The 22177-nt window shown below is 43.2% G+C and overlaps 1 protein-coding gene across 4 annotated transcripts in view; it reads right to left on the reverse strand.

The window, feature by feature from the left end:
• Positions 1 to 893: 893 nt before the first annotated feature.
• casp7 (caspase 7, apoptosis-related cysteine peptidase) overlaps positions 894 to 22177 on the reverse strand; it is a 57407-nt gene continuing 36123 nt past the window's right edge. For 3 of the 4 annotated variants that reach the window (XM_085994465.1, XM_085994464.1, XM_085994466.1), the window contains exons 3-7: positions 14042 to 14193; positions 8165 to 8293; positions 5565 to 5740; positions 3061 to 3199; positions 894 to 1881 (exon numbers count right to left, since the gene is read on the reverse strand). In XM_085994465.1, the coding sequence (XP_085850591.1) occupies positions 1649 to 1881; positions 3061 to 3199; positions 5565 to 5740; positions 8165 to 8293; positions 14042 to 14193 (829 nt within the window). In that variant the 3' untranslated portion in view covers positions 894 to 1648. The remainder of the gene's footprint in view (positions 1882 to 3060; positions 3200 to 5564; positions 5741 to 8164; positions 8294 to 14041; positions 14194 to 22177) is intronic. The other variant, XM_085994467.1, reaches the window with a different exon arrangement.

Consider the following 22177-nt stretch of genomic DNA (forward strand, 5'->3'; position numbering starts at 1 on the left):
AAATATGCATGGCTGGGAAATCTAGCCCCATGTTATCCATCGGTTATTGGTTGCCTTTACTGGGGTAATTTATACTTCCTGTCATGCATTTCCTAGCTATTAATAATACTTATATACTACCATATCAAGTCAAAATGGCCTTTATTCAGGATAAAGCAGCCCGCTTGATTGGCACTCCCTCCACCACCGGCGCACTGTGGCTGCAGTGTGTACCATCTACAAGATGCACTGCAGCAACTCGCCAAAGCTCCTTCAAAAGCACCTTCCAAACCCGCGACCTCTACCACTTAGAAGGACAAGGGCAGCAGACGCATGGGAACATCACCACAAGTTCCCCTCCAAGCCACACACCATCCTGACTTGGACCTGTATCGCCGTTCCTTCGCTGTCGCTGGGCCAAAATCCTGGAACTCCCTTCCTAACAGCATTGTGGGTGTACCTACACCATATGGACTGCAGCGGTTCAAGGCGGCGGCTCACCACCATCTTCTCAAGGGCAATTAGGGATGGGCACTAAATGCAGGCCTAGCCAGCCAGCGATGCCCACATCCCATCAATGAATAAAAAACAAATTCTTCGCACAATGAATTATTTTTGAAGTGAATTGACTGTTATGTAAGCAAATTAGGCGTGCCGTTCTGCACTAGCAACATCCGACGAGCAGCTGTGAGATAAAAGAGCAGCTAGTCTGTGTTTGGTGGTGTTCTCCGAGAGGAGAATGTTACACAGGACACCCAATGTGTATACATGCATTCCTTGCCCATGTCACAATAGGAAACCAACAGTTCCAAGAACAACAGGCTAAAGTTTGTGAAAATCAGTTTCCATTCCATATTTGATATCCATCAACATGTTGCGAAATGCAGGAAAAAATCCATTAAAAAGTGCTCAAACTCAGTGAAAAGCATGTTCATTTTAAACAAATTAATTTGCATAACTTATAGGAAGCAGTCAATCAACCAAGATTGTCATACAAGATTTTGACAAAATAACTTTAAAAAAGTACATCAACTTTGGTTACGTAAATAGTGTAAGAAATACTGCATTCTTTGCTTATTGTAGAGGATGGATTATGATGTTTCTGGCTGAGCAAAAGAAAAGACTGAAAATAAATGGCATTTGCTAAAAAAGTGTAAATTTGAAATGAATATGAAGTATTTAAGAAACAGACCCTATCCCAACAGTTCATTTAGAAACATAAACCAAGTATATTTGATTAAAATATATTTTTTTAAGTTTAAAATTCACAGCTCATCATGCAAACCGTACCGAAATTCACACTGCCCAGGTCGTAAAAACTAGCTTTGTAAATGGTTCCTTAAGCGAGAAGTCATAACTGATTTGGGAGACCAATCCATGCCAGTCATACTTTGCGTTTTGCAGTTTTACGATGTAGCCATTTAGAAGCTACATTGAGAACTGATCCAGACAATATCAGAGCAGATAGTTCATCATCTTTTTATGCTCCAGCGTATGAAACACAAGAAAAAAAAATAACTGATCAGTTACGGAGATAGCAAACGTTTTTCCTGAATCCTGCTAGTTGCTTCAGCTCAATTCTAAATTTTCACTCGAGTTATGACCTAAAGAGCAACTTAAGCTTTACAATTCAAAAATTTCCCTGAAATGTAAACTGAGATGTTGTGCTTTATTTCTGTTTAAAGTAAAGTTCTTTTGTCAGCATGGAGACAATGCAGGGTATCTGTTTCTTCTCACTGAATCGTGGATCTTCAGACCAAGACTCAAAGTGCATGGCCACCATATAGTTGACTCTGGTTAGGATCTGCATTATCTCAAATTCTTTACCATATTCTTTGAAGGCATTGCATAGCGCCTGTGCAAACCAAGAACCCTTGCCTGGATTCCGCCACGAGTAGTAGCCTGCAACGACAGACATGGCATTTTATAATTCGCAAACATGTGTCGAGCAAGGGCACAATAGCTCAAACAATAGCTTGGACCTTCATTTTGAGGGACAATTAACAAAACAAGTTCTTACGATAGTCATATAAACAGCACCAACTTAAAAGTGTATTATTAGGATTAATATAGTTTTCATTGGATGATTAGAAGGCCGAAACGTTTTAAATTTAGTTTTATATAAAATAAAAAATGTACCAAATTCTTTTGGTAATGAACTTGTTTTGTTAATTGCCCCTCATTTTCACTCTCTACAGGTAGCTCTGGACATCTGCCCTACCCTCAAGTTAGGAGGGAGGGGCAATTCATCACCCATACTTTTCCAAGATGCTCTTCAGTAAACTTGCCAGATTGCATGAAAAGAAAAAAAAGACTTGCATTTATATAGCGCCTTTCATGCCCACTGGAAGTGTAGTCGCTGTTGTAATGTAGGAAATGCGGCTGCCAATTTGCGCACAGCAAGTTCCCGCAAACAGCAATGTGATAATGACCAGTTAATCTGTTATTGTTATGTTTATTGAGGGATAAATATTGGCCAGGACACCGGGGTAACTCCCCTGCTCTTTTATGTCTGAGGGGGCAGCCGAGGCCTCGGTTTAACGTCTCATCCAAAAATGGGCACCTCCGACAGTGCAGCACTCCCTCGATACTGCACTGGAGTGTCAGCCTAGATTTTTTGCGCTCAAGTCCTGCTGTGGGACTTGAACCCACGACCTTCATGACTCAGAGGTGAGTGTGCTGCCAACTGAGCCACTGACTGACACTGTATGAACAATGGAAGGAAAAAATTCTTCAATTAGTTTTCTCTTCATACTACAGTTGACCCATTGAAAATGGACAAAGCAGTGCCTGAATTAGAAGCTCAAGTATCAGCCAAGACTGCAATTGAAATTCATGTCTACTACTTTAGGAGTCTGATACTTGTACCATTATAACTACAAGTAGTAACTAAACTAATCAAGGCAAGACAAAGATTGCATTATAGCTATTTGTAGTGTAATCACCAATTCACCATCAAGTCAAAATATACTGTGAAGGATAATGCAGTAAAGGTTATTGCTATTTTTTAAAGACTCAAATATATTTTAATTCATTGATTACACATGAAAATCTTAAGCATCAGAACTTTAATTTTTGCACTACCTGGTACAGTGGAATAGGCATATAAGAAATCAGCTTCTACTGGGATTTTGTATCGAGGATTTGCATCAGTTTCTACATCACCGGTAGGACCTGAATCGGTCTGTACCCCTTTGTCAAATTCTGAACCTCTACAAGCCTGAAGCAAGCCAGGAAAAAACAGTGTTTAGAAGTATACATGAAATGCATCGTAATGCAATTGAACAAGGCACGAAGGACTTGAAATTACACTGTGTAAAGATTGGCATAAAAACACTTATAGGCCTGGAGTTTCCACTCAATTGCGTTGTTTTTTTTGGTGCCGCTCATCCGATATCAGCATAACTGGCGCAAAAGATCTTGAAATTTCAGGCGCAAATTGCGTTCAGCGCAACTCGAGTTTCCACGATCTTTTGCGCTAGTTTTAAAAAACATCGTGCTAGATGCAGGCCCCATGTACAAAATTAGCCATGCTGCCATTGGGAATTTCCGCTTATTGCGCTCGTTTACGGGCCTTCAAGGAGGCTCCAAAAATTAAGCTGGAACTTTTGGGCACAAAGAAACTAACAGGTATGTTTTGAAAGGTTTTTGAATGAAATTAAAAATTTTTTTTACTAAGGAACTGATTATTGTACCCCAATCTAACTAGAAAATAGTTTTGTACTTTAAAAAAAAAGTCATTTTCAGTCATTGGGTTACTCACAGGTGGTGTATTGACATTGGCCCAGAAATTCGGGTCGGGGGCTTCCCGCGGGTGCATGCCTCAGACCTGCACTTACCCAGCGCGCCGGCCGTTGTGCTGTGGGCCCACGTGGGATTCCAATCCTGGGCCTCCTCCAACTGCCGGCGCGCAGTGCTTGCGTATCCCAGGGGTGCAGTTAGTTTGAAGCGTCCCCTGGGATCACGTGGGCCATGGAGAGCCAATGGTAGCAGGGAAATGCCCATTCATAACATTGACAGGAAGAGCTGTCAAAACTATAAATATTATAAGCCCCAAAACATAACTAAAACTTCAAATAATTTTTTTTTTTTTTTTTAAAAAGATCACAGTTTTAAAATAACTATAAATTACATAAAATAACTATTTTAAACAATAATTTAAATTTTTGAAAAAATTAATTACATTTTCTAATGGGGCTAAAAATAACCTTACCTTTCTTGAAAGTATTTAAAAATAATAAACCTGTGGAAAAAATGTTTTATTAATTAATTCACCACTTACCTTGTTAAAAGCAGGCCTTGTGCCTGCTTTTTAAAAGCGTAGCTGCTGGAGACTTACCCTCCCGGAGAAACCTGCAAAAAAAACTTAAGTTCCAGGCGCACGCGCTGCCTCTCTGGCGTACGCGTTCGACCTCTGAACCCCTTCCTTTAAGGGAACGGAAGTTCCAGTTTCCCGTGCATGTGCGAAACCGGCACTTTTGTTGGGCCTACGGGTGAGTACCCAGCGCATACTCACCCGTGGAGACCCGAATTTCTGGGCCAATGTGATTTAAAATGCTTTTTTTGGGTGATCAACCTGTAGTAAGCAAACTTTGCCAAGTTACCACTCTTAAATATATCAAGGAATATTTTTAAAGCAATATTTTTTTTTATTTTTTTAATGTTTTAAAATGCTACGCGACTGCGTTGGCTCATGGCAGATTTTGCATTTGGCAATATGCAAATGAGTTTGAGCGGAAACTTGGGGGAGGGGGGATGGGAAACACTTTTCAAAACGGGTGCAATTTGCACCCAAAGCGGAAACTCTACCCTTTAGTATTTATATAAAATTCCTTTGCTGTTATAATTGTATAGGAACGCATTAAGTGTTAACATGCTAATCTTTGCTGAGCATAATTTCAAGGCCTAAGATAAGAAAGTTCAACCTTTTGCTGAGTTCTTAACCAATACTCTATCAAATATTCACCTAGTGCACAATGAAAAGATCGTACTTTTGTTCAGAGGAATGTATTTCAGCAGAGCAGAGAGCTATTCAAGAACACACATCCCGTCATTCAGCTGTGGAGTTAGGTACTACAAAGTAAGCCGTTTTCTATTCTGCTGGCACTAATGCAATACTCATTTTACTAGATAGAAAACTGTTTTTCCATCAACAAGCATGTTTAAATTTAATTGCCGAAATATTAAAAAGAAATGCGAACACACTAGGTTTAAATTATAGCATAAAGTATAGGGGAAACACCCCTCCAATAGGGTGCTTAGTGTGCAGAGTTATAGCAAGTTGAGGTTGTCTTGGAATGTCCCCACCTGCTTCATTGCAACGCACCTACGACAGGTACAGGGCCAATTTTGGATCCTGGGGAAGTCCCAAGAAATTGTGAGCAGTGCTGATTCCACCCCTTTCTCCTCTATCCTGCATCTGGGGAATTCCACAGGTACAGGAGAGGGAAAATCTCCTCCTTGTGAAAAGAACACATGGCATACCTGGCTTTCTTTTAGATGGGTAAAAAGCTTCTTTAACTCAATCCGTGCACATTTTACCAGCAAGGCCATTATTAGAGCAAGCTCATGGATGATCAGGTTACCTGAATGAAAAAGAGTTTTGGTTTCCCCACAAGAGTCTTGCACATATCCCCTCGAAAGAGAGAGGTGAGTGTCTTTAGAGGCATTGCTCCATCTGTGCCGTAGATCATGCCTTCATCACCATGGCTTAAAAGGATGCATGCAAAACATGCACTGTTGCTGTGATTTTCCTGAGAAACTAAAAAAAAAAAGTAACAATATTTAAATACAAAATTGTGACACTCCAAAGGACATTTTCTCTTTGGATAAAAAGGTCTTCCTGTGCGATCGGTCATATCGATCAGTCACATCGATCAGCGACATCGATCGGTCCCATCGATCCGCGGCATCGATCCGTGGCATCGATCCGTCCCATTGATCAGTGACTGCGGAATTACCCACAATTACAACAGCAAAAGCATTTGTATATCATTCCCAACACCACATGCCAGACATGCCAAAACAGTTCTGTCATAAGTGCTACGGTACCCGATTGTCCTTCTGATTTCACCAAGGACAAGGATAGGACACCTGCTACATCCTTTGGTAGACCATCATGCCAGACATTTGCAGACAATGATGAGCTTCATAGTACAGGTAGACTACCCTTTATCCGGACTCCCGAAAACCGAAACCCTCTAAAAACCGAAGGTTTTTTCGTTCAGCGTAAGTCGTGCGTACGAACGAAAAAACCTTCGGTTTTTAGAGGGTTCCGGTTTCGGAAGTTCGGATAAAGGGTAAGTCGTGCACACGACCCCCCGCCGACCCCCCCGGCCCCGACAACCGCCGACCCCCCCGCGGACCCCGCCGGCCCCGACAACCGCCGACCCCGCCGGCCCCGACAACCGCCGACCCCCCCGCGGACCCCGCCGGCCCCGACAACCGCCGACCCCCCCGCGGGCCCCGCCGGCCCCGACAACCGCCGACCCCCCCGCGGGCCCCGCCGGCCCCGACAACCGCCGACCCCGCCAGCCCCGACAACCGCCGGTCCCCCCGCGGACCCCGACAACCGCCGACCCCGCCAGCCCCGACAACCGCCGGCCCCGCCGACCCCGACTGACTTACGCTGAGCGTCAGCGTAAGTCGTGCGCACGACCCCCCGCGGACCCCCGCCGACCCACCTTCCGAAATCCGAAATTCTCCTTTATCCGAAACTCGGCTGGTCCCGAGGTTTTCGGATAAAGGATAGTCTACCTGTACCATAACCACTACAGGTTGAGCATCCCAAATACGGAGTTCCAGAATGTTCTGTAATCCGGACTCTGGGACGATTGATGGCAGGGGTCTGGAATCTGTAAAATGTTCCGGAATCCGGACACCCTGAGGGAGACTTACCGAAAGCGCAACCTGGGCCCAGGCATTTCCGGACTCTGCACGTGTTTCTGATGTCCGAAGTCCGGAAATATCGCAACCTGGGCTCGGGCATTTCCGGACTTCGGACATCAGAAACACATTCTGAAGTCCGGGGAAACCCCAAAACCGGCTCGGCCTCGGTTGCTGGATTCGGGACGTTCTGCCTGTATTATTATTCCCAAAATGCTTCTTTTAAGCTAAAGTACAAGGAGATATGTTCAATGTTTAATTGTTACTTTATTCCCCATATCTTTTGGTTAATTTTATGTTACATAAATGACTTTGTTACAATGCGTGCCATCTCAAAAAAAATTATGCTATGAGTACACAAGATCTTTCAACAACTGTAACATTTTATAATGCATGTAGCTAGTTCAACTTCACTGTTCCTTCATTTTCAGTTAATTCTCCAAGCCAATTTTCCAGCTGATGATGTCACCATTTTTTTTCTCTTTTACTTTCCCCTCCTTACCTGACAGCCCTGACTCATGCTGGGGTAGACTTCTATGGGCATCAGTAACCATTAGGTACTTTAACCTAGTGGCCATTCTTCATGTGTATGACTAGACAGTGCGCATCAACAGATGGGCATCACAGCTGAACTCCTGTCCTCATCCAACATACCTGCACTTTTCGAAAAGGGATTTATACATTGTGATCAGAACATTTGCCAATTTTCCCCCCCTCCTTAGCCCTGGGAAGTGGAGCCCATTTTCAGTCCCTCCATTTGTGCCCAGCTGAGATTAGCCAATTTATCACCGTTTACAAGGCCACAGTCTTTAGGAAAAAGTATTTGGCAAACAATTTTATTTTTGTTTGGGGAAGGTGAAGGGCCAGAAAAATATGTATCAGTTTCATCAAAGGTGACTTCATGCAAGAGTGACATTATGGTGCATTTCAGTGCAAATTACATTATCTCAGTGAGTTGCTCGGTGAGCACATCTGCCATTGCTCGAACATCCATATTCCTATCCAACTTATCCCTTAAAGGTTCTATTTAGTGTATTATTCTTTATCTAATGTGCACAGATCTAAATCCAAACTGTTCATTTTGACTGAAGGCTAGTGACTTCTAAGAAAACACAGCCAGGGAATGAAATCTTGGCAAGGATTCTAAAATAGACTGGAATATCAATGTGATATTTGTGAAATGACATGTTTAATGTCCAACAGTAGTTACAGAACATTGCATCATTTCAAAAAAGATAAACATGGGACGAGAGATCACAGTTTAATTAAACTAAACCATTTGATTTGAACACTTACTCACCATCTTGCAGTATCTTCTCCATCTGAGAACAAGTCTGGTCATTTAAAACAACAACGTTGAAACCCAAAGAGTTAAAACACCTGAAAAGATTGCCAGCATCAATGTCAGTGCCGTTACGCACATTCATTTCTGGAAAAAAACAATATATGGCCAGAACAGTTAGTCCCTTTTCAGAGTTACTTCAGTCAGCAAAATAGTTCACTACTGAATTTAAAGGTTGTTGCCAATAATGTGTATGGTTTTACTAACCTGTGCCTTTGAGGAAGTGTAGTCTGGGGAAAGGGGCATGACTTAGGAAAACAAATATAAGGAATCAGCTATATTTCTGGAGAAACAGTGCCTTGCCTCCACATGGCCAGGTTGGAGTAAAGAGTTACGTTCATTTAAAATGTTTATATTAATTGAATTCTCAAAAGCGTACACATGTATATTTTATGAAGCTATTGGACAGTTTGACTTCATGGTGCCTGTGAGGGGTGAATTGATGCATCCATGTTTCTTGGCATGACTGTGCTTATGCTGGGAGTAATGCAAGTCAAGGAGTTGAGATAACTTGTTTAAGTCTTGATTTCTGGGGATTTATTTTATTATAAATTTTTTGAACACAAATATTAAATTTTGTTTTGATCATCCAACCACTTTTAGTTCATAAATTGTGTGTTGTTGGGGTCTTGTTGCTATCCCACGGTAGAATCAAAGCCGTTTTCATTATTGTGGTACCTTGGGGGATGTGTTCATTTTAAGGCCCTTAAAGTTGCTGGCCCAGAAATTCGGGTCGGGGGCTTCCCGCGGGTGTAAACCCCCGACCTGCACTTACCTTGCGCGCCGGCCGTTGAGCTGTGGGCCCGTGGAATTCCGATCCTGGGCCTGCTCCAACTGCCGGCGCGCAGTGCTTGCGTATCCCAGGGGTGCAGTTAGTTCGATGCATCCCCTGGGATCACGTGGGCCATGGGGAGCCAATCGGAGCAGGGAATGCTCCATTCATAAGTTTGACAGGAAGGGCTGTCAAAACTTATAAATACTACGGCCCCAAAATGGCACTAAATCTTCAAATAAATTTAAAAAAAAATCACATTTTTAAAATAAACTACAAATTACATGAAATAACTATTTTAAACAGTAACTTAAATTTTTGAAATTTTTAAAAAAATTTCTAACAGAGCTAAAATTAAACTTACCTTTCTTTAAAGTATTTAAAAATAATAAACCTGTGGAAAAAATGTTTTAATTTTAATTAATTCACCACTTACCTTGTAAAAAGCAGGCCTTACGACTGCTTTTTAAATGTGTAACTTCTGGAGACTTACCCTCCCGGAAAAACCTGCAAAAAAAAACGGAAGTTCGATGCGCACGCGCAGCCTCTCCTGCGCACGCGTTCGAACTCTGAACCCCTTCTTTCAGGGGAACAGAAGTGCCGGTTTCCCGCGCATGCGCAGTGCATGCAGGAAACCGGCACTTCCATTGGGCCTACGGGTGAGTACCCTGTGCGTACTCACCCGTGGAGACCCGAAGTTCTGGACCATTATCAATAGATAGGTAGAAAAGGTGCCACTGAGGACTCAGTCCAGGATTCCAGCACACAGATGTTGGTTTGTATATGCATGCTGTTAATTTACAATAAAAGTTGCTCCACGGCTTAAAAAGCATGACCGAAAAGAGCCTGGAGGTACAAACTTTGCATCATTTATTTAGGCAAGTGTGAATCTGCCGATACCAAACCATGACTCTCTTCTCATGCTATTCCAGAAACTATGCAATGGATTTTCCCTTCATTAGCAAATGGGGAACTTTTCATTCCAAGCTGTTAATGACTGGAAATAGCAGTGGAGACCAGAGATACCAAGGCCGCGATTTTATCAATGGAGGTGGGTTGGGTGCAGGTCAGGTGGTTCCCTGCTTCCAGTCTCGCCCCCAGCTGCATCTGGCCCACAGACGTGATATTACGTTGATTGACCTCGTTAAGCCCGCCCTGCGGGCTTGCCGGCCAATTAAGAGGAAGGCGGTCAGATGACGTCATTTGATGACGTGTCATCTGCCGGTTTTCTTAAAGGGACCATGTACAATTTTATTTTGGCAGCTGATTTCTCAGTGTTTGACAGCATTGAGGTGCTGCAAACTCTGACAATCACTGCACAAAGGTGACCTCTTACACCCAGACTCTCCAATGACTCCCTCCATAGGCTGAAATAGATGGCAGCTGCCGGTGAGGTGACAGAAGCGATGTTAGTGGAGGGACAGGTTCTCCCAATGAGGTGGCACTGGACATGGATTTCAAAACTTGTAACCTAAAGAAATGTGTAACTGTATTAAAAATGCATTTCCCAACATTTTCTTACCTCTGAGACTCACCAGTGCAACATTGTATCCTTCACACCACTTCTGCAGCTGTCATCAATCCAGAAATATTACACCAGACTCACAACAGACCACACTTACCTGGCGTGGTGTCCGGGCGTCGGGAAACCCGAAGCAGAAGTGGCAAAATTCAAAAATAGCCTGTCAACTAATAGCAACTACCTGTTAATAGGCAGGTAATTGCCTTTAATCCTCTTCCCGCCGCTAGGTGTCGGGTCCAATGAGCAAATCGGGGACCCGACCCTTGGGGAAAATTGTTTGGAGGTGGGTTGACGGCAGGATCGCAACCCGCCGTCAATCAAAACGATTTTACCCTTTGACCCGCCTCCAAACCCGCCCCCCTGAATGCTGGCAAAAATCGCAGCCCAAGTCTCTGTTGTCTTCAGGTAGGCTCAGAACTTCCAGTGCAGCGCTGCAGAGGAAGGTAGAGTGCCAGTGCCTGCAGTAGGTGCATCCTTCCCTCCGCCTCATTTTCCTGTCGTTTTCCCTGGTGGGGCATCCAGAAAAAGCAAGGCTTTCTGTGCCCCCCTCCTCTTTAATTGGAGGATCAGAGCAGGACAGACAGCAGCCCTGCAGGCAAGATCCTATTCTTACTTGGAGTTTTTGCGCCAGGGATTAGCAGGAGACCTTCTACCTGTTTCTGTACAGCAGCTAGAAGACCCAACCACACAAATCATTGCCATGGCTGCAGGCAACTCAGCCAAGCATGGTCACCAGGAATAGGATATTATGATTCACTTTACCTTAACGCCCTATTGGGCTACAAGGCAAGGTTCTAGTCATAACCTAAATACAATGACCCTGAAATCCTTCTCTTCTCTCACTGTAACCAGCATGGAATTTTGGTGCCAATATTTTTAATCTCAATTTGCTGCCCTTTCTCCTATCCCTTAATACCCTTACGCCCCCAAATATTAAGCTACTTTTCAAAATACATCAATTGATTTTGAATCTATGGCCTTCTAGGACAGTGCATTCCATATTTTCATAACCTTTTGTGTGACAAAATATTTTCTGGATTGTTTTTTTTAGGACGTTTAGTTTGAAATGCCCCAGTAAGGGAAGAGTCAATCTGCATCTATCATGTCAAATCTCTTCATTATTTTAAACACCTCAGTTGGTTCACTCTTTATATTCCCTAGAAATGAGGAAATGAATCTATCTTTATCCAGCCTCTCATCCTGGCTAAATCCTCCACTCCAGGTATCATTTTAGCGATTTGGTGCTGGACTTTCTCCAGGTTACTATTATAACTTTCTTGGGGTGTCAAGACTGAATCTAATGGCCCGGAATTTGTGGTCAGGATGACGGCAAACAGGCGCATGCAGAATTCCCGAAGTTGCGGTCTGTCAATGGCAGCTCTGAAGCTGGCTGTGTTGTGAACTCCCCGCATCCCACAGAGCGGGCAATCAGTGAAATCTCACAAATCATTGAAACTGATGAAAACTTTGGCTCTTCCGCAGTAAGTGCGCTGTTAAATTCTCCACGAAAAGTTGGACCCAAAGGGATTAGCTGTAACTGGGGTTTTAACAGTGTTATTACTGCTAAACAAATGGCAAGGGCCTGGAAAACTAATTTTAATGTTGTGCAGTGTGAAATTTGTCCATTTTAATAAAAATTAATCTTTTTAAGAAACTTTTCAAAAAAAGTTTCTAATTTTTTTTGGCAGTTTATCCACTTTTCTTTGAGGCTTGCCTTTGCCCCAATGCGAGAACCCTTTAACTATTTAAAAAAGTTAGAATTTTAAGTGCTTACTCACTTCCTTGTTCGCCGTCTGTGAGAATTCTGCCTTTTGACTACTTGCTTCGACAGTCTGTTTACATCACAGCAGTTCACACAAGGGGATGCCTATTAAGTTTTGTTGAATTGAATTGTAGGTCGGAAAACCTGGAGTTCTCAACACAGGGATTGCGAGATCTTTGTTCGAAGCGCACTTCGGGACCAGCAGGGAATGCCTGCGATTCACTGATGACCGCAAATTCCGGGCCCATTATTTCAGATGACGTCTGATCAGCATTAGTACACTGCAGCAGTACTTCCTCACTGATACACCTGATAAAACCAAGCATGGCGTTGGCTGTTTTGGTCACTTTTTGCACCTGTGAGCTAGCTTTAAATACCTTATGTACCTGGACCCCTAAATCTGGTTGTTCATTTGCCCCCTCCCCCACCACCTCCAGCCACAACAGTGCTTCCGCCATTTAGATTGTATTCCCATCTGCAATTCCTCAATCCAAAAGTGTACCACTTCACACTTTTGTTACATTAAAATGCATCTGCCATCTTTCTACCCACATGTTTAATCCAGCTATGTCCTTTGGCAATTTTCTACTCTCTTCATGTTTAAATTACATTTGGGGCGCAATCTCGCCAGCCCTGGGGAGGTGGGTATGGAGGCGGGACTGCCAGGAAAATGGCAGAATTTGGGGGCGGGTTCCATGCCATCTTGCCAGGAGGCGGGTAGCCGACCCGCGCCGGGTCCCGGGTCCCATCTCCTTGGAGGCGGGAAAGGGATTACAGCCATTTAACTGCCTGTTAGTAGGTAGTTAACAGGCAGATAAGAGGATTTTCCCATTTTGCCCACACAAGTGCGGACTTCCCGAAGGCTGCGAATCCCGCCTGGGCCACAGAGGCGAGCAGTGGGTCTGCGGGGGTTGCAAAAGTGCGCGGTGAAGTAAGTGATGTGTGCAAGTGTGGAGAGGTGAGTATGTGAGGTAAGTGGAAAGTGTTAGAGAAAGTTTACTTACCTTTGTTTCTTTCTGCAGGCTTCAATCGGTGGGTATGTGGAGAGTCTCGCACCTCCGCAGCAGAGATGACAGATGGCCGTTGCATTCTCCAATGCAACAACCATCTAATTTCTGCTAAAGAAAGAGATTTGATGAGGTCTTGAATTCAAGTACTCATCAAACTACAGAGAATGTCAGTGCTTAACAGCTTTACAGAGCTGTCAAATGATGACAATTCATCTGTCAAAAATTTTTGGCAGATGAAATGTCATACGCTGACGTTCTCTGTAACTGGCTTTCCCTTAACTGGCCTGCTAAGCCCACTGGGCGGGTTTAACAAGGTCAATCAAGGGAAAATAGCGTGGGTAGGCCACAAATTGATGGTGGCGGGACACCGACCAGACAAGCAGCAGTCCCACCTCCAATGCATCCCCATTGGTGAAATCGCCCCCTAGGATTCAGAAGGAATATCAGGCAAGGCTTCTTCATCCAGAGGGTGACAGAATTGTGGAATAAATGACTAGGAAAAGCCATTGACAAGGTACAGTAAAAATGGGTTCAAGAGACAACTAGCAATTCTTTTTTGGAGAGAGAAGAGATTAAGATACATGATCAGAGAGACAGGCTTGTTTTCACGATGTACATGACTTGTCCTTAAAAATTCTTATGGCCAAATAATAATGCATTGTGAGTGAGAGAGTTGTTATTCATGATTTGAGCCAGTCTATGCGGTTCAGTAAGTTTGTTACAGCATCTACAAAACAGATTGAAGATAATCATGAAAGTGATACAATACCTGTTTTGTCATCAAAATTCTTATTATTGATAATAATGCATTTTCCTAGTCTTGTGAAGTTCATATTATACAAGAATGTGGGTGCAACAACCCGTGTGCGACAATCAGATATTTCAGGATCCTTTCCTTGTTCATCTTTTGTTTTTTTCTTGCTATATGGGAAATAGAAAAAACATACATGTAAGAAGACTCAATGATGCTGTTCTTGCAACTACTTCTTAAAACTAACTGACCATTTGTGGCATAGTTCATAAGTAGCATGGGGTCTGAAACCGGAGTGCGATGTTTAGTTGCTACAGTGGAGTTGTGCTTAACCTGGACTATTCCTTTCAAGCTCAACTCTCCTGGTTGAGGAGGTGGGTGGGGGAGGGAGTGGGCTAATAAAGGATAGCCTGAGGACAGTTGCTGCCACTTGGGGACGTTTGCCTCTAAAGTGGCAGCTACTTGTAAATTTCCTTAGGTGAAAGCCACGTTATCAAGGTCAGCAGAAACCAATAGGAAATAACTGGCTTGATTTCTATCTTTTTAAAATACTTGTTTGTTTTTGTAAAAATCATTACAACATCATCAACCACTTGTATTAGTTGTGGTTAGCTCATAAAACCCGCCCCCTTCACCCGATTTCTTACGGATCTAGTTGAGGGAGCCAAGTCCTCTGACATATTTCCCACATTTCACAGGCAAGAACGTTGGTTACAAGGCCCAATCGCTAGGCCCAAGAGTGTTTAGAGGTTGGTGGAGGGGGACAAAAAAAAATAAAACTGGTGCTGGCAGCAAGAGCCTGTGCTATGCCCATCAAAGCACTGCCATGCACAGGCCTCGGAAGAAAGAAAAACGATGAAAATTTTTCTAATTTTACCAGCAAATCGAGGACGCCTGCTGCGACTATTTTCCACCCCTATTTTGGCTAGTGAACCCAGCTGTAGTATGTTAGTATGTAGGTGGAAAATCGGCTGAGGTCAGGGGGCATTACCACGGCAGGAGGATTTCTCCTGACATTGTTTGCAGTAAGTTGAATGATAATATTAAGGCCCTGTTGTACCATATAATGCAGACTGAATTATTCTGCTGCTAAGGTGCAGCTGTCTTCCATCAAGGACATAAAGCGTAATTGCTAGTAAGTAAACACTAGGTGAGGTCAGAATTCAATTGTTCTTCAGGTTGCAGGTCACAACCCCTCAACTTTACTTCTCTCTTTAAAAAAGTGTTTCTGGTAAGGTCACTCAGAGGCTACCTACATTCAGACTCCGACATCAAACTACTACTATTATTTTTAAATGTTCTTGCTAACGTCTTGTTCAAAAGGTTATAGACATTCGGTCACCTGTGTCAACGAGTGCCATTGTTTCTTTAACCTTCTTTAAAAATACAACACAAAGTGGGACAGGCAGGAAATGCTCGCAAGACTTACGGGTTGCGAAATTTCTGGGACTGGTTGGGCACTGTGGCAACGTACGCCTGGCAGGTGAGTTAGAATTTGGGGCCCAGCTCCACGAGGTCGTCTCCTTTTTCTTAGGTTGTGAAATTCCGCTGCAAGTGGAGTTGGGCTTCTTCTGTCCACCCCTGCTTTATGCTGATGTCAGAAGAGGGCGCGAGACTGGCAGGATGATGTCACCGCAAAATTACGCCTGTATCATGTGCCAGGATATGGTCCTGAAAAAAGTAGAGCGCAAAATGCCAGATTCCCAACAGCAACTATAAAACTGAGGATGATTTTTTATTAACGTTTCCATATTTCTTCATCTGGAATTGGCTGCTCCCCAAATGGAACGGCAAGGCACCATTGAGAATTTATTGGCACCCTGGAAGGCAGATGTCCAGGGAATGCTGGAAATGGTGTGGGCATCTGCTCCCTCCATGCAAATGTCCCCAGCCCTGGGATTTGGGATGCGGTCAGGGCCGAGGCAGACTGCTGCACTTCTAAGAACAAAGCGAGCCCCTAGGAACTTCAGGCCTACTGTCGCCAGTAATATTACACAGATATAGGTAGATAGAATTGTCATTCTTGAACACAATTGCATCTACGCAAGCAGCATTGGAGATAAGGAGCACATATCAATACTGGTCTAGGTCACATACATGTGGTATAAATTACAAATAGCACATTTATATTTAGCATCAAAACACTTTCTGATGATTTTACTTACAATTTCTAGTGAACAAGCTTGTTTAATATAAATTTTCATAAATCAACAAATGCTTATCTAATTGCAGCACACACTCATCACAATCCGATTTTCACTGCCACTTGAATATAAACTAGTGTGCATCACAGTATTTGTCTAAAGTCCTAATCCAAATACCAGAGACAAACTACATATTTGTTGACTTTGCTTGGATGTTAATAATTTGCCTCATTTGCTACATACTTGAAGAAAAAAACAAATTTTCCAATCAAATATTCCCCCATCTGAATGTTTAGTTACATCACCAATCCAGATTTTTAAGAAGGTCAGGGTTTTCTTTAAATTAGTTCATGGGATGTGGGCGTCGTTAGCAAGGCCAGCATTTATTGCCCATCCCTAATTGCGCTCGAGAACATAAGAAATAGGAGCAGGAGTAGGCCATACAGCCCCTCGAGCCTGCTCTGCCATTCAATAAGATCATGCTGATCATCGACCATAACTCCACTTTCCCGCCTGATCTCCATATCCCTTGATCCCCTGGAGTCCAAAAATCTATCTCAGCCTTGAATATACTCAAAGACTCAGCATCCACAGCCCTCTGGGGCAGAGAATTCCAAAGATTCACAACCCTTTGAGTGAAGAAATTCCTCCTCATCTCGGTCTTAAATGGCCGACCCCTTATCCTGAGACTATGCCCCCTAGTTCTAGACACTCCAGCCAGGGGAAGCAACCTCTCAGCATCTACCATTTCAAGCCCCTTCAGAATCTTGTATGTTTCAATGAGATCACCTCTCATTCTTCTAAAAACTCCAGAGAGTATAGGCCCATTCTACATAATCTCTCATCATAGGACAGCCCTCTCATCCCAGGAATCAATCTAGTGAACCTTCATTGCACCGCCTCCAAGGCAAGTATATCCTTCCTTAGATAAGGAGACCAGAACTGTGCACAGTACTCCAGGTGTGGTCTCACCAAGGCCCTTTACAATTGTAGCAAGACTTCCTTACTCTTATACTCCAACCCCCTTGCAATAAAGGCCAACATGCCATTTGCCTTCCTGATTACTTGCTGTACCTGCATGCTAGCTTTCTGTGTTTCTTGCACAAGGACACCCAAATCTCCCTTTACACCAACATTTGAAAGTTTTTCACCATTTAAAAAAATATTCTGTTTTTCTATTCTTCCTACCAAAGTGAATAACCTCATGTTTCCTTACATTATACTCCATCTGCCACCACTGCCCATTCACTTAAGTCTATCTATATCCCTTTGCAGACTTTGTGTTCGCCTCACAGCTTACTGTCCCACCTAGCTTTGTATCGTCAGCAAACTTGGATACCTTACACTCGGTCCCTTCATCTAGGTCATTAATATAGATTGTAAATAGCTGAGGCCCCAACACTGATCCTTGCGACACCCCACTAGTTACAGCCTGCCAACCTGAAAAAAAAACATTTATCCCTACTCTCTGTTTCCTGTCCATTAACCAATCTTCTATCCATGCTAATATATTACCCCCAACCCCATGAGCCCTTATCTTGCATAACAACCTTTTATGTGGCACCTTATCAAATGCCTTTTGGAAATCCAAATATATTACTTCCACTGGTTCCCCTTAATCTACCCTGCTAGTTACATCCTCAAAAAACTCTAATAAATTTGTCAAACATGATTTCCCTTTCATAAAACCATGACTCTGCCTATTCATGTTATGATTTTCTAAGTGCCCTGATACCACGTCCTTAACAATGGATTCCATCATTTTCCCGACGATTGATGTCAGGCTAACTGGCCTGTAGTTCCCAGTTTTCTCTCTCCCTCCGGTCTTGAATAATGGTGTTACATTTGCTACCTTCCAATCCGCTGGGACCGTTCTAGAATCTAGGGAATTTTGGAAGATCAAAACCAATGCATCCACTATCTCTGAAGCCATCTCTTTTAGGATGTAGGCCGCCAGGTCCAGGGGATTTGACGGCTTTTAGTCCCATTAGTTTCTCTAGTACTTTTTCTCTACTTATATGAATTATGTTAAGTTCCTCACCCTCATTAGACCCTTGGTTCCCTACAATTTTTGGTATGCTTTTTGTGTCTTCTACTGTGAAGACAGATACAAAATATTTGTTTAACGTTTCTGCCATTTCTTTATTCCCCATAATAATTTCTCCAGTCTCAGCCTCTAAAGGACCAATGTTTACTTTTGCTACTCTCTTCCTTTTTACATACTTGTAGAAGGTCTTGCAATCTGTTTTTATATTTCTTGCTAGTTTTCTCTCATATTCTATTTTTTCTCTTATCAATTTTTTAGTCATCCTTTGCTGGTTTCTGAAACTCTCCCAATCCTCAGGCTTACTACTATTCTTCACAACATTATAAGCTTCTTCTTTTAATCTAATGCTATCCTTAACTTCTTTAGTTTGCCATGGATGGATCACTTTTCCCGTGGAGTTTTTGTTTCTCAATGGAATGTATTTTTGTTGAGAATTATGAAATATTTCTTTAAATACTAGCCACTGCTTATCTACCGTCATATCTTTTAATCTATTTTTCCAAACTACCTTAGCCAACTCACCCCTCATATCTATGTAATTGGCTTTATTTAAGTTTAAGACTCTAGTTTCGTACTTAGGCAAGTCACTCTCAAAATTAATGTGAAATTCTATCATATTATGATCACTCTGCCCCCAGAGGATCCTTTACTAGGAGTTTGATAATTAACCCTGTCTCATTACACAATACAAGATCTAAAATGGCCTGTTCCCTGGTATTGTTCTAGGAAACTGTCCCGAATGTATTCCATGAACTCGTCCTCCTGACTACCTTTACCAATTTGATTTGTCTAGTCTATACAAAGATTAAAGTCCCCCACGATTATTGCATTACCTTTGTTACAAGCTCCTACTATTTCTTGATTAATATTCTAGGGGGCCTATTTACTACTTCCACCAATGTTTTCTGCCCCTTGTTATTCCTCATCTCCACCCATACTGATTCTATTTCCTGATTTTCCGAGCAGAGATCCTTTCTCTCTACTGTCCTTATGTCATCCTTTATTATCAAGGTTACCCCCTTTCCTTTTCCATTCTGCCTGTCTTTTTGAAACAGCAAGTACCCTGGAACATTTAGTTCCCAACCTTGGTCACCTTGCAACCACGTCTCTGTAATGGCTATTAGATCAACCCCATTTATCTATATTTGTGCCACTAGTTCATCTATCTTGTTATGAATGCTTTGTGCATTCAGATAAAGAGCCTTTAATTTAAATTTGTTACCATTATTCCCTGCTTTGACCTTATTCTCTGCTGCACTGCTACCGTTAAGCTCTCTGTCCCTTCCTGTCACACTGTTTATTTTTATCCAAATCGCTACACTGCTCTATTGCCTTGACTTTTCCCTTTAGATTTCTAAATTTCCCCTCACCTGACCCCTCCTCCCCCCCACTTTTTTCATTTACAGCCCTATCTACAGCCCTAGTTTTTCAATTTGCCAGGATGCTGGTCCCAGCCCGGTTTAAGTGGAATCTGTCCTGACGGAACAGCTTCCCCAGTACTGGTGCCAATGCCCCATGAATTGAAACCCCTTCTTCCACACCACTCTTTGAGCCACGCATTTAACTCTCTGATCTGCTTGACCCTATGCCAATTTGCTTGTGGCTCCGGTAGTAATCCAGAGGTTATTACCCTTGAGGTTCTGCTTATTAATTTAGACCCTAGCTCCTCAAACTCCTTCAGCAGAACCTCACTCTTAGTTCTACCTATGTCGTTGGTTCCTACATGGACCACGACAACTGGATGCCATCCCTCCCACTTCCAAGTTCTTCTCCAGCCGCAAGAAGATATCCTTAATCCTGGCACCGGGCAGGCAAGACAGCCTTCGGGACTCTCTTTTGCGACTGCAGAGAACAGTATCTATCCTCCTGACTATACTGTCGGCTACCACTACCACATTCCTTCCTTCTCCCCCAACTTGGATGGCCCCCTGTACCACGGTGCCATGATCAGTTTGCCCATCCTCCCTGCAGTCCTTTTCCTCATCCGTACATGTAGCAAGTACCTCATACCTGTTGGACAAGGTCAAGGGCTGAGGCTCCTCCATCACTATATCCTGGGTCCCCATACCTTCCTGACTTGCAGTCACACCCTCCTGCCCCTGACAAACTCTAAAGTACTACTCAACATAAAGAGATCAGTTTCTGGCTGCCTCCTGGAACAAAGTGTCCAGGTAACTCTCCCCCTCTCTGATGCCCCACAATATCTGCAGCTCGCACTCCAGCTCAACAACTCTGAGCCAGTGTTCCTCGAGTTGCAGACACTTACTGCAGATGTGGTTGCTCGGGATCGCGATGCTCTCCACAAACTCCCACGTGCTGCAGTTACAACACACCACCTGCCCTGCCATCTCTAACTTTGTTTTATTTATTAATGAATTAGTTAAAGCTTTTATTCAATGATATTTTAGTTTTATTGTTTGATTATTTTATCTAGTTTAAGTTATTACTTTAATAAGTACTAGCAAGTTACAGTTTCTCAGTTCTTAATTTAACTTCCTTCCCTAACTTAGAGAGCAAAAAAAAACCTGTAATTCTCACCAATCATTCACCTACCTGCTCTCCTGTGACATCACTCTTTGATTATTTTTTGAATTGGAGCCTCGCCACTGCTTTAATTCAGGTCCGCTCTCGGGACGCACTTTATTCTCTCGCTACTGCTTTAATTCAGGTCTGCTCTCTGATCGCTCTTTATCCATTTTAATGAAAGTGGTGGTGAGCAGCCTTCTTGAACTGCTGCAGTCCGTGTGGTGAAGGTACTCCTACAGTGCTGTTAGATAGGGAGTTCCAAGATTTTTGACCCAGCGACTATGAAGGAACGGCAATATATTTCCAAGTCAGGATGGTTTGTGACTTGGAGACGAACTTGGAGGTGATGGTGTTCCCATGCACCTGCTGCCCTCGTCCTTCTAGGTGGTAGAGGTCGTGGGTTTGGGAGGTGCTGTCGAAGGCGGCTTGGCAAGTTGCTGTAGTGCATCTTCTAGAGGGTACACACTGCAGCCACAGTGAGCAGGTGGTGGAGGGAGTGAATGTTTAAGGTGGTGGATGGGGTGCCAATCAAGCCAGCTGCTTTGTCCTGGATGGTGTCGAGCTTCTGAGTGTTGTTGGAGCTGCACTCATCCAGGCAAGTGGAGAGTATTCCATCACACTGCTGACTTTTGCCTTGTAGATGGTGGAAAGGCATTGGGGAGTCAGGAGGTGAGACACTCGCCGCAGAATACCCAGCTTCTGATCTGCTTTTGTAGCCACAGTATTTATGTGGCTGGTCCAGTTAAGTTTCTGGTCAATGGTGACCCACAGGATGTTGATGGTGGGGGATTCAGCAATGGTAATGCCATTGAATGTCAAGGGGTGGTGATGGAGATGGAGATAGTCATTGCCTTGCACTTGTGTGGCGCAAATGTTACTTACCACTTATCAGCCCAAGCCTGAATGTTGTCCAGGTCTTGGTACGTGCGGGCATGGACTGCTTCATTATCTGAGCAGTTGCAAATGTAACTGAACACTTTGCAATCATCAGCACATTTCTGACCTTATGATGGAGGGAAGGTCATTGATGAAGCAGCTAAAGATGCTTGGGCCTAGGACACTGTCCTGAGGAACTCCTGCAGCGATGTCCTGGGGCTGAAATGATTGGCCTCCAACAACCACAATCATCTTCCTTTGTGCTAGGTATAACTCCAGCCAGTGAAGAGTTTCCATTGACTTCCGTTTTACTAGGGCTTCTTGATGCCACACTCGGTCAAATGCTGCCTTGATGTCAAGTGCAGTGTGTGTTCTTGCAAGGACCTGCACAACAATTCTTTGTGCGGACATGAACTTGTTCCCAAACGTTTGAGAAACCCTCTGCTTGTATTGATGTTTTACACAATGCTGAATGTAAACTTTTAAAAGTAGGGTGCAATTTACAGGATTGAGAAATGGGTGTTATTATTACGTATACTTTTGAGAACTTACACTACAACT

This window comes from Somniosus microcephalus, chromosome 8 (assembly GCF_052327205.1).
Source record: "Somniosus microcephalus isolate GS21.2 chromosome 8, FLI_Smic_1.0, whole genome shotgun sequence".
Classification (NCBI taxonomy): Eukaryota; Metazoa; Chordata; class Chondrichthyes; order Squaliformes; family Somniosidae; genus Somniosus; species Somniosus microcephalus.